General features: G+C 39.7%; 1 protein-coding gene across 3 annotated transcripts in view; it reads right to left on the bottom strand.

Annotated features, from left to right (window-relative positions):
* The window catches only part of STK38 (serine/threonine kinase 38), a 44,126-nt gene that overhangs the window by 2,127 nt on the left and 25,466 nt on the right, over window positions 1-16,533 (bottom strand). For all 3 annotated transcript variants that reach the window (XM_041744952.1, XM_041744946.1, XM_041744962.1), the window contains exons 6-13: window positions 14,668-14,791; window positions 12,189-12,343; window positions 8,898-9,000; window positions 8,017-8,078; window positions 3,060-3,177; window positions 1,885-2,008; window positions 1,587-1,682; window positions 605-699 (exon numbers count right to left, since the gene is read on the bottom strand). In XM_041744952.1, the coding sequence (XP_041600886.1) occupies window positions 605-699; window positions 1,587-1,682; window positions 1,885-2,008; window positions 3,060-3,177; window positions 8,017-8,078; window positions 8,898-9,000; window positions 12,189-12,343; window positions 14,668-14,791 (877 nt within the window). The remainder of the gene's footprint in view (window positions 1-604; window positions 700-1,586; window positions 1,683-1,884; window positions 2,009-3,059; window positions 3,178-8,016; window positions 8,079-8,897; window positions 9,001-12,188; window positions 12,344-14,667; window positions 14,792-16,533) is intronic.

Here is a 16,533-nt window from a genome sequence, read left to right as displayed (position 1 = left end):
ACAGTTTGTATTTGGGAAAAACTGCTTTTCACCCTGCAAATTTTCTACATTTGCGTGTCTATGGTCTTTGAATCTCCCATTTGTCACAAATATTTTAAAAGTTCCATTTTCCCATTTCTGTCATTTCAGGTTACCTAACCTTTAATAAATAAAACAAAAGAACAAACCTTTGTGATTTACCCACTCCATTTAGCAGGTAAACACTGGGAGTCCGTGGGGCATTCGGGTGGCTCAGTTGGTTAAGCGCCGGGCTCTTGATTTTGGCTCAGGTGATGATCTCAGGGTCACGAGAGCCAATGGAGAGTCTGCTAGAGATCCTCTCTCTCCTTCTCCCCCTGCCCCTCCCCCCACTCATGCTCACTCTCTAAAATCAATTTTAAAGATCTTAAAAAAATAAATTAATAAATAAGGAAAGAGACCATGGGAGTTTGTATTCATTCTCCATTCAACAAGGTGTCACTGCTACCCAGCGTTAGCACTAGAAAAATACTTACAAAGAACCCAAAGAACTAAAGTTCCTCTAGCTGACCTGTGAATACAACCCTTAAACTGGCAGGAAGTAATGGGCCTATAATGCAGCAGGAGGCAGTGTTGGCGATGTTACCTGTTGGCTTAAGAATATCAGATTCTGGAAATTCATCGAAGTTTGAGGTATCATCAATGCTTTTGATTTCAATAGATATTGCAGCAGGTCTCTCTCTGCCAAGAACAGACATGCCAACAATTACTATAGTTAGTACTCACATGGCTCACAGCTAATTTTTTCTCCAAAAAGAACCCTGGCCTGACACGGGAAGACCACCCCACTGGCAGGCAGCATTTCCTTTCTCTGAAGAGCTTCTGACACCAAGCAACCATGCCACTTGGCCACATCCAAATGAGAGAATATAACTAACAATTATCCAGAGCTGGGAAGAAAGACAAAACCCATGAGGAGAAAGTCAAATCCGAGGTTAACGCACTGCCCTTGTGGCCTGCCCAGTTGTTAAAAGGGGAACTAAACCTCCAGGCGCCCTCTCGCGCGGGGCTCTCACCTTCCACCACAGGTGTTAACAAGGAGAGGGCTAAAAATGTGGCAAAAAGGAGGTAAAGGTAAAACTTATGAGAGTGCAAAACAGAACACAATTATGAGGAGAGGACAACGTCCCCACCTTGTTTGGGAACCGCCGAATGCCGAGGAAGCAGCGCTGGGCCGGGGGCAAGAGGCGGCGCGCTGGCCACACCCCGCAGCCCACACCGGGGCCAGGTCCTTCCTTCCTACCCCGGCTCCGGTGGCCGACGCTACAGAGGTTGGTGTGTTCTAGGTAAGAGCAAGGGCAACACGCTTAAAGTGCTGTCTTCACCACGGAACTCAAATGTCCCTTCACTTTGGAAATAACTGCTGGCTTCCCCATGTCCCCGGGCACATGGCCGACAGCAAGCCCTGACTCCTGAGCCCCGCCAAGAATGAAAATCAAGAAAGGACGCTCACTGTCTCCGAAGCCCTCTTCCCTTACCTGGCTTGCCAAATACTGGGGCCTCTATATTAGTGGTAAGCAAATTACACCCTTTCGGAAATAATCCTGAAAGCCTTTATGTGGATATACCTGATATGTTCCCAGTCAACGCCTTCAAAAAAAGAATTACTTTTGATTTCCTCAACTCCAGGGGCTCCAATTCTATGTTCCCACTCAGAGCAGAATCTGGAAAAGACAGAGGCCTTTCAGCAAACCTCAAGTAGTCTCTTTAGAAGAAGATATGGAATAACATCCCCCCCTCTTTCCTAAACAGAGGAATGGGAGACAGCAGGGGGCAGATCCAGGTAATAATTTAAGTTAAAAAAAAAAATGAATTTTGGCATGTCAAAAAACCTGGGTGAAAGGCGGGGGAGATGTTCTCTAATACCTCAAAATAAGGTCCTTGGCTTTCTCAGAGATAGGAACTTCTGGAGGAAAAGTCAGAGTTTCTTTCCAGTTCATCACCTTCTTATAGGTCTCTTGGGGGGTCTCAGAACAGAAAGGTGGATACCCTGTAATAAGAGAGGCACTTCGGAGCTTTTACTCCCCAGAACTTTGAATCTGAGAGTACTCTCCTTAATATGATTTTATCTTTAACCCTCCATGACATGCACAGGACTTCCACTCATTCCAGAAAACATCTAAACTGATTTTTTATTTCCCCCCAAACTTCTAAGCCCAAAGTGAATTTGTGCTTCTGGTACCACAAGAGAAGCAGCTAACAGCTGAAGCCGGGAAAAGAAAGGAGGACATACATAGCGTTGCATGGGTGGAAATCACCACGCCCAAAGAAGAAATGAAAAGATGAAACAACATCATTGAAAAATGGCTCTGTTCCAGGAGTATCCCTATATGAGTAAAGTGCCAAACAAGCTGAATAAGAAAAAAGCCTAGGTTTTAAAGGTGACTACCATGCCTCTTTTTGAGAACTACAGATAAGGGGATAAGTACTCTCATACCACATTACTCCACACGCCCTCCACACAGATCTCATGCGCTTCCACAGGCATCCACCCGATGTTCCAGAAGACAACACAGCCAGAAACCATTCTAGTCATCCAGAGACTCATGCACTCGGTACTGCCATGGACATATTTACTCTCCTAGTGCTCTCGGGAATATGGCCACCCACCCCTGGAGTGTCCTCTAAATACACAGACACATTATCCAAATTAGAGGGAGAGGGAGAGAGATCAGAGGGGTCCATGCTTTGAAGGCTTAGAGAGAGGAAGGGGACAGCAAAGAAGTGAAGAGTATGTGAGGCAATGCCCAATTAAAGCTCTCTGCATATAATGAATATTTAAGTGACTGAAAGAGCTGCTAGAAGGAGAGGATGAAATAGGGGAAGAACAGGATAAATGATCAGCAAAGCAACCACAGGATGCAGGAGGCCAGAGAACATAGTTGGCTCTTTGATGGCCAAGAGCTTTCTGCTTAGGAAAATTCACACTGAAAGACACGAGGAGAAAAGTGCTTAGACCACCCTCAACTGAAATCATCTATTATCAATACGGGACTCTCTTCTGGTTGCACCAAAATGTCCTCTGAAAGCATGCAACTTACCGATGAGCATCTCATACATGATCACCCCAAGCGACCACCAATCACAGAGCTTGTTGTACCCGGTCTGCATGAACACCTCAGGAGCAATGTAGTCAGGAGTGCCTACTGTGGAGAAGGCCTGAAACATGTACCATACATCAGGGAGGGGGGGCCACAGCCAGCACGGTGCTCAGAGTTCTGTTCTAGAGACAGAAAGTTTCAAGCACCACCTACGGGGACCCACAAACTAACCAAGCAGAATGGATGGCCCCAGTAGCCCAATGGCAATTCTGATTTGCCAGAGCACTTGCAAAATGAACAATAAAGCTTTGTCAGCAAGGCAAGAGACCCTTCCTAAATACACCCAAAGCCCATGGTCAATCAGGACAAAGGTACCCATCTCAACAACCAGCACTGTGACTGACTGAGCACCCAGTGAGTGCGAGGCTCCATATTTCTTACATGCTTCTGAGCCTATGTAGTCCTGGCACAAGTCAGCAAAGGACTTTATTAGCAGATAAAAAAAAAAAAATCTGATGCCCAAAACAGCTTTGTTCATAGGCTGAGAACTAGTTAAGTGGCAGAGGCCAGTTTGAAAATGAAATACCTTGTCTAAATCATCCCTCTTTCTACCCTAAATATTCCTTAATTTGATAAAACCTAAATAAAGGGAAGCTTTATTATTACAAGGTAGTCGTATCCTACAGATTAGAGATTTATGTCCATTTACCAAACATATTCATTTATGTAAATAGTTCTTACGGGAATATTTTCTAAACTCAAGTAATCTACTCTCATAATGAGGACTATGATACTAGGGGGATGTGCACTCAAAGCCTTCCAGTGTGCTCAGCATTTGAGGATTTACCACATAGAAGGCTCTAATCTAAGTGCTTTTGACATTACAGAACTTCTAAGATAGAAAATAACATGTGTTGTCTTTTGAAAATATTATGGAATACTGCAAAGATACAGAAAAAAACAACAGACAACACAACACACAACACCTACTGCCCATATTAAAGAGAAGTTAATAATCTGCCATATTTGTCTCAGATCAATTGTTTTTTTAAAAGACATAAAACTATAGAAACGATTAAAACCAGATAGCCCTTCCCTCCTCCCCTACTGAAGTCAAAACCACTCTGAAGTTGCTGTGCCATGCTTATATGCATATTTGCATAAATAATATAATATTATCTCCTGAATATTTCAACTTTTAATAAAGGGTTTCCTTTGGCACTTCATTAGTCTACAACGCTACAATTTGTTTTAACTTAACATTATGATTTTAAGATTTATTCATGTAGCTCTGATTCACCCATTTCACTACTGCAAATGTATTCTGTTATACAAATGTCACAGTGGTTTTTTTTATCCATTCTTCTGTTGCTTCCAATGTTTTTCACTATGACAACACCCGAATAAACATTCCTGTGACACCTCCTGGGCACTAGAGCAAGAATTTCTCTAAAGGAGGAGTATCACTGGGTCTTGCATTACAAACATCTTCTAATTTAACTAGACATCTTCCAACTGTCCTCCAAAGTGGTTATTACCTATTGCAACACCCCCAGGGGGGAGGAGTTCCTGATGTTCCAGATCTCACCAACACTTGGCTCTGACAGACTCTTTTAAATTTTTGCCAATCTGATGAATATGAAATGGGATGTTTTAATTTGTATTTCCTTTATTTCTAGTAAGGTTGAGTATATATTCATTTACTAATAAGCCATTCAGGTCTTTTTTTCTCTGAATTCCCATTTAGATCCTTTGCCCACTCGTTTTTCAGTTGCATTATCTTTTTTTTTTTTTTAATTGGTTCGTAGGAATTCTCTATGAATCCAGGACATTAATTCTTTATAGTTTTACATATTGGAAATAACTTATCCCAGTGTGAGGATTATCATTTTTATTATGACCTTTAAGTGATGTAATATTTGTTACATACCAAAAAGTGTGTAATTATCAAATTATGAAGCACAATAAAAATGAATAACCACGAGTTCAACTGAAGAAGTGAATTATTACCAATGTCATTAGAACTAAACATGTACTCCTGTCCCTTCCGTCCTCTTACCTCTCCTAACCCCTATGGTTCAATTTTGTTATCATTCCTCTGCTTTTAAAAAGAAATTTAATTTTGCCCCACATCTGCCTCTAAATGAGATCTTGGTTTTATTCTGGGGCTTTGTAAAAATGGTATCACACTACATCAGTCTTCTGCTGTTTGATTTTTCTTCTCCATGTTTTGCTCCTAAAATTGATCCATGATGTCACATGTAGCTATAATTCATTCATTTTCACTGCTGTAAAATATTCTATCCCAAAATGTAACCACTTTCCTGTCAATGGGGTTCTGACACGGGGTTATTTCCAGTTTCTTGCTATTAAAAAATGCAATAAACATTCTTATATATGGCTCCTGCTTCACAAGTGCAAATTTCTCCAGACCATATGAATACTGGTAGACTCCCTGGGTTGCAGGGTATGCATGTGAATTGTAACATAATCCCAAAATAGTGGGACCATGTGGCTTATTTTTTCATTTGTTTATGTCTTTCAATATACTGAAGGGTTCTGTCTTTAAAGTAAAATCAAGTTTTCCTTTATGATCCGTACTTCTTGTATCTTAACAAGAAGTTAAATTTTCCTTTAAAATTAAAGGATTTTTTAAAATCCTTCCTTACTCCAAGATCATGAGCATACCACCCTATACTTTCCTCTAAAATTTTAAAGTTTTATTTTCCATCTACAACTTATTGTTATGTATACTATAAAGTAGGAATTCATTTGTTCCAGATAGAATTGTATACTGTTTTCTTTTAAATACATGTATTAACTAATATAAATGCCACTTGTTGTTTTTAAAGCTTTAAAGTCTGATACATGGACTGTGGTCTCCCTGAGAAGTATTTTCATTCTAATTATAAAGGTTAAGAAACTACAGAAACCCTTCCACTTAGAAACTAGATTTATTCCACCAAAACTGAATATTAAGTATATCTTATTTGTTTAAAAAAATTCTTTTTTTTTTGTTAAAGAAATTTCTATTACAAAACCAGAAATGACTGGCTCAGTCGGTAGAGCATGCAACTCTTAATCTTGGGGCTGTGAGTTTGAGCCCCATACTGGGCATAGAAATCACTTTAAAAAACAAAAGTAAATATATTAGCACTGTAGCCAAAGGTTAACTCTTGGCTTACTTTTAAAAAAGTGTAGGGGCAGCCCGGGTGGCTCAGCGTAAAGTTTAGCGCCGCCTTTGGCCCAGGGTGTGATCCTGGAGACCCGGGCTCGAGTCCCACGTCGGGCTCCCTGCATGGGGCCTGCTTCTCCTTCTGCCTGTGTCTCTGCCTCTCTCTCTCTCTGTGTCTCTCATGAATGAATAAATAAAATCTTTTTTTTTTTAATTTAAAAATCAGAAGATTTTTTTACCTTTCATTAGTTTCCAAAACACAGGTAAATATCAGTTTCCCAATAATGCAGAAGCTATTGAGAAACAGTCTCTTCAGTGGAGGATCTCAACCTTCACTGCACAGTAAAATCACCAAGAGTCCTCTCAAAAAACCAGATACCCAGATTATATACCCCAATACAACTCAATCTATCTCTGGGAGTAGGACCCAGCCATCAATAGGTTCTAAAGTCCCCCAGGTGATTCTGATGTGCAGCCAAGGTTAAGATCTACTACTCTATGGAGAGACATAATAGAAGCATCTGACCAAATTTGTTCCTGACATTTCCTAACCCTCCACAAGCTATGTAAACAGTTTTTCAACCACATACAAGATTCAGACACTTAAAGAGCATCAGAGTTCCTAAGGAAAGGAGATCATGATGTGACTGATGTGGCCCACCAATGGGCCTCAAAAAATGCAAGCCTTTCTTTTGATGCTTTCTTCAAACAACCCTACAGGCATCCATTTTCACTAGGACGGACAACTACTTACCAGTGACTTACTAAATACTACAGAGAACTCTAATTCAGTATTTTACTAAGAAGGCTGACCCAAATAAGTATTTGGCAAACCCGCCAAGTTACTACTGTATACACCAACCAACAAGCAGAAGTGCCACCATTTCTAGAGGATACACGTGCATGACCATCATTCCAAGTTAGTCATCATTTTCCACAGCTGCTATTTTTGCTTTCTATGATCAACTGTTAGTTTAGCTTTACGATCATTTATTCCATTCGCTATGGGCTTCTAGCAAAGTCTAAGTATGTGGTGATACACACTTCTATTATCTCTGGTCAATAACTAGACATTTGAACACAAGATTATACTTCAGATATAAACCAATGAATGAGAATAAAAGTTTGCCTAGACAGCAATATTTCACTGGTGACTTTGTATATTTAAAATCACTTCCAACATATCATCAAGGTAAATGCAATAATGTTACTTATTTTTAAGCTTGTAGCCCATAATTTTGTGTATATATTTATTTATATAGTAAGTTATAAGCACTTTCTTTAAATTTCTCTCCAATTTTTATTACTAAGTTCTCTTTTCTACCACAAAGTAGGAAAGGGTGGGGCAGGTGAACTGAATAGTCTTCACTTGCCTAAGTGAATCAAAATTTTAAAAGTCTGAGAACCGCGGCCTTAAAGCTCTGGGTAGGTATCTGTAACTTACTTTCATTTTGAGAGACCTCCAATTCAAAAATAACCCCTTTACAACACCATAAAAAAAGAGAACAGATTGAATAGGAAGGAATGGGGTTGTCTTGTAAAAGGTCAGGATGAGGTCCCCCACTAAAAATGTCACAACCAAAACAACCTAAAATTATCTTCCCTTCATCAAAATACTACCTTTGGTGCCACTGGCAACACGATAGTGTTCTGTCAAGGTAATCTTAAAAGCAAGGAATAGATATGCTGTCAACACTTATTGGATGCAAATTTCTGTGCCTCTTTTTAAAATTTACTCATACTCAGTTTGCAGCAATTTAGGAAGCCACAGATATTACTTACTAGCTGACGTCTATTTCTTTTCCAGGTTTCTGCTTTCCTTTTGGAATTCATGTTCTGGAAAGCTAAAAGTAGAGAGAACAAGTTCTAGTCAAAGTTCAGACAGGTATGTTTAATATTTTTTCAGGCTCTGATTCAAGCCACATGAGACTTCGGTCTTGCTTTTCCAGCTTGTACATCAGTAACTCTAGATCTAACACACCTCCCAGCAAGTCTATAAACCCAAATCAAAGTCACTGAAGCATTAGCTCGAAGAATCACACAGTCACATGGGTCATGCGGCCATAGAGGATACAGGCCTTCATCAGAATTACAGGGAATACAGTTTCATCAGAAGCGAAGGTCCCAAAGTAGACCTAAGATACTCATAATTTCTCAAAATTACCACCAAGTTTCCAAGAGTAATAATTAGCATGTATTCAAAGACTTCTGAATTTAGAATACATTTTTGGCATAACCTTCTCCAGGATGAACTGTAATTGTACTGCCTAGTTTTAATAGTTTAACGGTGCTGGAGTGAAAATAACACTTACAAAGATCAATTTCTTTCTGCCATGACAGAAAGAAGCACCTAGGATAAATCTCATCCAGAGCTGGTCCCAGGACTTTTTCCTCTACTGCTTGCCTGACCCAGATACATCCCCCACTTCTCAGTAGAGGTCCAAAGAAGGCTCTTTCCAACATCCGCCTTAATATATCCGGCAGCACTCATCTTGCCTCTCTATACAATAAAAACCACAGGCACACCTGGGAAGATACTTTCATTCTCTAGACTCAGGTTGTGAGAATCTCCTAATCTGTCCTGCATACTTTGGTTATCTGGGGAACAGCTCTTCTAGGCCCAGGGAAGGGATACAAAGGCTAACACCACTACTGACACTTACTGAAATCACTGGGGAGGCTGTGGTTCAGATTCCTATAAAATTCTGTCCTATGTGCTTTCTTCAGTCCTGTGCAAAGGCCGAAGTCAGAAAGCTTCACATGGCCCTGTGGGGAAGAAATAAGGTAATGGAAGATGAACATTCTCAGATGTGGAACAGACGTTATATTTTCTGGCTCTTCAAAATATCTGTTTCTAATTCTCACTCTCATGTGATGTAGATTATAAGCACCGCTGTGATAGAGGTACAGAGGATGGTTTCAACAAATGATTGTTAAATAATGAATACATGGGGATCCCTGGGTGGCGCAGCGGTTTGGCGCCTGCCTTTGGCCCAGGGCGCGATCCTGGAGACCCGGGATCGAATCCCACGTCGGGCTCCCAGGGCATGGAGCCTGTTTCTCCCTCTGCCTGTGTCTCTGCCTCTCTCTCTCTCTCTCTGTGACTATCATAAATAAATTTAAAAAATTATTTAAAAAAATAATAATAATGAATAAATGAACAAGTCTTTGTTCATGTAACTTTTACTCTTGAATTGTTTCATTAGGCTACAGTCCAAGGGATAAATTATTCCAAAGACAGAGAATGAATGTTATTACATAGTTCCTGACAAATGTTGCTATACTATATTTTAATCATAAGTAGACACTTATGATTTATCATTCTCTTCAAGGAACACTCACACCTCCTCTGAGCCAGGCCTCATGCTTTAAATGTATCATCTCATTTATAACTCTTAAGCCGCACTTCACTGACTCAGACTTGTTAAATGGCTTACTGATGAAATGGGAGAACCAAAGCCAGAAATCAATCCATGTTCCTTCTCCCCAGACCAGGATTACCTACCCTCTCGAAACCCCCTGATCTCATCTGGAAAATGGAAATAATGGTATCTTCCTGGTAGGAATGATGAGAATTAATGCACATAAAGCTCCTTACCTAGTGCACATAACCAGTCCTGAGAAAGAGGTAGGTGTCCTTGCAGTAGTGAAATTTCAAGTAGGTAAGGAAATAAAGCCAAAATTACGGGAGGGAATCCTGATGTGCTGGGATCTACACACTGCTCAAGGTCGTACAATTAGAAGTGGCACGGCAAGGGTTAAGCCCCAGTGATTTCAACATCTGTGGTCTTTCCACCACCTTCCTTCAGACATACTTTAACATACAAACTTCTCAGGATACAAGGAGGCTACAGAAACCCTGCCAGGTGGGTCAAGTTTTATTTTGAAGAAATCCCCTTAGGTTTGGCCTTGTGTGTGTTGCATACATGTGTATGCATGCACAATAACGTAAACTGCCAAACGAAGACAGCCTTGAGCTTGCTAACTTGGTACCACTTGTTTGAGATCTGCAAATAATATGTTGTACAAGTCAAGGGCCAGAGTTTAATTTATAGTTCTCAAAACTACATTTTACCTAGATACCTCTAAGACAGGAATGGAAAAAAACAGTACTGGAGCAGATGCTAATCAAGCCTAATTTCAGGGAATTTTGTAGCTTTTTTAAGTATGCAGCAGGAACTCAAAACATCCAGTTTCACTTCTAGAATCTGTATGGCTGAACACCTAAATGAGCTTGTTCGTGAGAACATTTTTCTACAAGTTTGGGCTAGCATCTTGTAGAGAGCAAATGTGCACCTACAAGGGTTCCTCACTCCTCAGTTATATTGAAGCCCCAATGTCTTGCCCTTCAATATGCTTGCTGGACCTCAACACAGACTACAGGGTTCAACTAAGCCTGCACTAATTCATTTGGATACAGGACCAGGGCATCTGAATCCAACCACAGAAAGTAGGGCCAATACTCTATTAAAAATATATCTGAACATAATGACATAGAAGAAAAATTTGAGGGGTGCCTGGGTGGCTGTCAGTTAAGCATCCACCTTCAGCTCCAGTCATGATCCCAGGGTCCTAGGGTACTGGGATTCAGCCCCTCATCAGGCTCTCTGATCAATGAGGAGCCTGCTTCTCCCTCTGCCCCTTTCCCTGCTCATACTCTCTCTCTCAAATAAATCAATAAAATCTTAAAGAATAATTTATATACATTAATATTTTTAAAGTACTTTTAGGATATTAACTGTATATAAATTATAGACACAGACAGAAAAGATACTGAGGCTATTTTACCAAAACAGTAATTATCTTTGAATGATCAGATTATAGGTATTTTTCTTCTTTATAACTCTTGGTACTGTCCAAATTTTCTACTATGTATATATTCTTATGAGAAGGAAAAAAGCTACTAACCAGAAGAAATTATTTGGTAAATCTCCTGCCATTTTGAAATAGAAAGATAAAAGTTTTTTTTTTTTTTTAAGATAAAAGTTTTTTAAAGAAAGTATACCAAAAGTTCAAGTTTTTCAAAGATCCCAAGAAAATTATCAAAAGACAGGAAGAGGGGCACCTGGCTGGCTGAGTCAGTGGAGCATGTGACTCTTGATCTTGGAGTCATGAGTTCAAGCCCCATACTGGGTGTAGAGATTACTTAAATAAATAAAACTTTTAAAAAATGGCAAAAAAGAAAAATATAAGAATCACATTCACTGTTCTACTTAAAAGTTCAGTCCAGACAACTGTGTAATAGAACAAAACATCCTAAAATTTTACAGCTGGAAAAGATTTTGGAGCTTCTCTGGAACAATATATCCACTTTATAAATACATGAGTTCTGGACAGTGGGGAGACGTGCCAAGGAGCAGCCAGCAATCTAGCAGCACAGCGATTCTCTTCTCATTTGCTATGAGTTTAAGAACCAAGCGACTGAACTCATTTGCATGTCTGAAGAAAATTACAAACACAGCAGTACAGAGGTTGAGCAGGACTCTTCTTTACACAGAGGACAAAAGATCTGGAACCTGAACTTTGGGAGAGACTTTGTTGTTTTTGTTTGTCTTACTTCCTGGTTCTTAGCTGGTTCATCAACTAATAAGGTTTGCCAACAGAGGGGTTCCCAATAGGTGATGCATTTGAATAGTTAATTATATGCTAGGAAAAGATGACTATCTTTGGCTTTATCATAAAATAAGCTTCTAAGTCAATTTTCCTCTTAATCATTTTTGAAAATGTCCTTTACTTTTAAAAAGAATATTCAATCAAATTATAGAATCATATGCATTTCAGAGAAAGGAAGTAACAGCAAGCTTACTGCCCACCCACCCCCACCCCAAAAGGCAGTGCCCAGCTTCCTTACTGTGATTATAAATGGTACAGTTGTGAAAGCAGAGACTCCTCAGATGAGGAAACACACATCAGGCATGCTTCTCCCCAGGCATGCTTCTCCCCTACCACAGTACCTTGCTGTCCAGGAGAAGGTTGTCTGGCTTGATGTCTCTGTGGATGAATCCAAGTTGGTGAATGGAGTCTATGGCTAATACTGTTTCTGCTATATAAAATTGAGTCTCCTCTTCTGTCAGGGTATCTTTTTTCATTAATAGGGTCATCATGTCCCCTGCAAACAAGAAGATATAAGACACCACACACACACACACACACACACACACACACACACATACACACACACACACACACACAATACATAAGTAAGCGCCAGTTTCCAGATTGGTCTTCCCTATCAGCCTACATAAGGCAGTAATAAACAAGCCTCTTTTGTGTTCCAGAAACTGACCCCACACTGCCAATATGGGTGGAAATGGTAAACAGTCTCTAAGACTTAGACTTAAAAGTAAAATTCACAGCCACGGAGAGAAAAATGTTTTTAACCTAACCTGATGCTGACCACTGAGCACTGATTTACATTGTAATTTAGAGAGAAAAAGGAAATCCCTTTCTCTCTCGCGCTCTCTCTCTCTCTCTCTCACACACACACACACACACACACACACACACACACACGCTCACACACAATTTGCTTACAGTAAATTTTTGGAGTGGGAAAAAATTACTTCACTTTTCATTTTGCCTGCCAACTTCTCTATAACCTAGAACCAAATGGCATTTCCACACAGGCAGTACTGCCACTATTATAGAGAGAGGTCGAAATGCCAAACAAAAACTAAATATATGAGAAAGCTGAAAATAAGGTCTCCAGTCTCTACTCACAAAACACTTGAACATAAAAAGGTGTGATTTAGGTAGCAGAGTTTAAGTCAACAAAAGGTAAAAAGGAACTGAAAATGCTATGTACTGAGCTATGTAATGGCTGCCTCCCCAAAGTGCAAAGTGAACACCTCCTGAGATCAGTGGAGTTTCTTCTCCAGAGTTTTATTATAGGTAGTTAAATATACACCGATAGGCTTTATGCAACTTTTATGACACAGTATCAGTATTCTATCAGATAAAAGGTAAACTCCCTAGTTTTCTGCAAAGTCAAAATTTAATTATCTCTGCTTAATATCAGCAACATAAAATGGAAAAAAAAAATTCTGATCCTAACTCAATGGTTAGACAAAAAGCAAAGCAAAGAAAAAATATGTATAAGTAGTTTAAAGCTAAGAGAAACAGGAAAGATTCAGTTTAGATTCCACATAAAGCCATTTATGGTCAGAAAAAAGGAAAAGAGAAAGAAACCTCTGATTTTAATACAGCATCATGCCACTTTGTGAATTTCATTTATAACTTTGGGGGAATTTCATGTGTTCTTGGAAGAGTGGATATTTTATGCTCAGGCAAAAAATTAAACCACTTATTAAAATGCTCTCTTTTTTGACCCAAGACTTGAAAGCCAGGATTCCCTAATCACTCCTGGCAGCTACCTATTCAATCTGGAGGCACACCAGAGACATGGTGCACTCAGGCTAGCTTTAGGGTAGCTATGTGACCTTAGTGCTGTGGCCCAGGAGAATAGCCAATGGCCTCACCTGTGCAAGTTTGCCCAGATGATCAGAGAGCTCAAGTCAGATGGTCTATGGCTCTGCAGGCCAGCTTCACCAAGTGCAAAGGGCAGGGTCCAGGAGACATGAGAAGCTATGGAAGATGGTGTACTTAAAGGCTTGAGGAGACATGTGTCAAGGGGCTGGTGGCTGAGCTGGGTTTTATTCCTATTTAAGAACTGGCTTCTAAATGTTCAAAAGTTTTTCCTCATTCTACTACATAGACTCCTTTCTTTAATTGTTCATTAAAAATTGATGACCCTAGATCTAATTAAAGGTTCTCACAGGATCAAAATATTATACTACAGTTGCATTTTGCTTTGCTATAGAACCAAAGAGAAAAAAAAGTTTTCTTTTTTGGCCACCAGAGTTTGCTCACAGCTCATCAGCTCACTGGCAAACAGACTGTCTTCCCCAGAACAGATGGTATGTTCTGTTATGGGTTTACTTTGGAGCAGTCTTAGGAGATACACATGCTGGGTTATATAAAACTTGAAATCTCAAATATGAGAAATTGATTCTGACTACTAATATAATGTAATGAGAGATTCATTCATTAATAGAAGTTACAGAAAAAGAACAAAAAAGCTGAAGCAAAAAAAGTAATAGCTTCAATTTGGTCACTTGGGTACTGATTATACATGATTCCCATTGACAGGAGAGCAAGCAGAGTCCCTATTGTATTCCTATATTGAAAAAGAAAAAGAAAAGAAAGAAATGTCCATCTGAAATCATGAGAATGAATGAGGTTACTTTTATGGCACTAAGAATTGTAGAAAGGCACCCCAGCACAAGACAGGTTACTGACCTCCTTTACAGACCTAAAAAAGATATAGAAAGCAACTTTGTGAGCACGATTAAAAGTAGAAAGGAGGGTTAATTGACGTGAGAGAGAAACCACAGAACAAAAAGGAAAAATGACCTTTCATCGTCAAGTAATTACCTCCAGGCAGGAACTCCATGATTAGGTAGAGGTTTAGCTTATCCTGAAAACTATAGAACATTTTCACAACCCACAAACTGTCTGCCTCCACTAGAATGTCACGCTCCGCACGAATGTGGCCAACCTGGAGGTATACGCATTTGATTAATGACAAGCCTTGCTCTGCTTTATTCGACTGTATATTTGTTTAAACAATTTAAATACTGTTTGAGTATTAAATTGTGATGATGCAAAAGAACTAATTTCTGCTCAGGCAAACGTATGAACTCAAAACAGACAACATTTGACTTGAAGGTATTCAGTCATGAACACCTGAGTGATGAAAGGCTTAAAAAAATAACACAATGAATGGCTATAATGCAAACGGCAACTTTCACAGTGCTATAAATTGAACCTCTGATTAATTAAAACTACCATTCTTTGCACAGCTTTTTGTTCCAATAATCTTTTATGACAAAAATAAGGCCCCGAGATGAGACTCTCTAAATAAGTAAGTCCTGGCTCGGGTCTGCGATGACATCAGCAATGACAATGCCCTAGTTGACAATTCTAGAATACTATTCCACAGCATTCAGTTCACTGCTGTTCACAGAGTTAACTGCTCAGTTCTTACTGAATTGTAATATAAGAATACCTAAGAAAAGTTACTGATTCAAATTTCTATTGCCAGTTTTCTGCTCTTACTAAACTTACCTAGCTAAAGAGACCAAGTCACCAAAGGTTTGGGAGAACCAGCAGAATTACTTCATTAAAATAATGTTTCATTATCAAATTTACCTTATCTACTTTAAATATGTAATAGTAATCAAAACACTGTTGTGTGTTATCAAATCCCACTCCCTCTCTCTCCTCTTATGTGTCACAAAATGTAAAACTGAGTTCAATCAGATCTATGTTTATTAAGACCCAGTCCAATTCTTGAGTAGAAATTTTATTCTTAACATATGTTGAAGGGCTTGAGTTCTACTCCATGTTAGGAGGTGAAGATGTACCATAGCTCACAAACTGGCACTTCTGTGGCAAACTCAGCCCATGGCTGTTGTTTTGTTTGATACAGTGTTCTATATGCTTGTTTTATTGGAATGTCTTTAGCAAAGCCAGGCACTTGCTCTTCCAGTAAGACACAGCTCTCACTCCTCTCTCCCATCTTACATGGAACCTGCCCCATTCTTCCCGTGGGCCTCAGAGTACTTGAGTTTACAGATTTTGGTTTCAAGGCTCTACTAAAATTGTTTGGGAACTTTTTAAATAGCTTCAAGGTGGCAGAAAACTTTCCTTTTGTAGATCTCTAGGGTACAAGGGTGAGGAAATGGAAGAAGGGTGGTAAGGAACAGTGCTAGGAAATCACAAAGAAGCTGCGTAGGAGCAGATGCTTTTCCTCGGCTTTCCTACAGAAGCAAAGCTTGTGGAAAACACAAATGTCACTTGCTCAACTGCAGATGGGGATCTGCCCCCTGGCATTAGCAGATGTGAAGACTGCTCAAGTCAACCTCCACCTGCCTCTGCTCTCCTGGCTCCAGAGAAGAGCTTCTACTTGGTGTAGGGAGTCAAAGAAAAAGCAAGGCATAACCACTCCCACTCATCACTCACCGTGGAAGTGAGTGCAACATTCACTGTTTGTCAAGGGGAAAGCTATAGGCAACCTGTGCACATCTTGCCCTTCTTTCCTGGGGCTGAAACAGCAGCTAGGAACCTCAAGATCCAGATAGTAGTGGAGTCAGGTAAATATAGGATCAGGGAGGGAAGAACCAGAGGTGCAATTCACATCAGAGGTTCCTTTTCCTTGTTCCATAAATATTTAATGGAGTGGACAGTTACATGCTAGTTGCTATCCTAAACATGAAAAGAAAAGAGCAGAGATAAGTC

The sequence above is a fragment of the Vulpes lagopus genome, chromosome 1 (genome assembly GCF_018345385.1).
Source record: "Vulpes lagopus strain Blue_001 chromosome 1, ASM1834538v1, whole genome shotgun sequence".
Classification (NCBI taxonomy): Eukaryota; Metazoa; Chordata; class Mammalia; order Carnivora; family Canidae; genus Vulpes; species Vulpes lagopus.
Note: the sequence above shows the minus strand (reverse complement) of the source record. Positions and strands in the feature narration are given on the sequence as shown.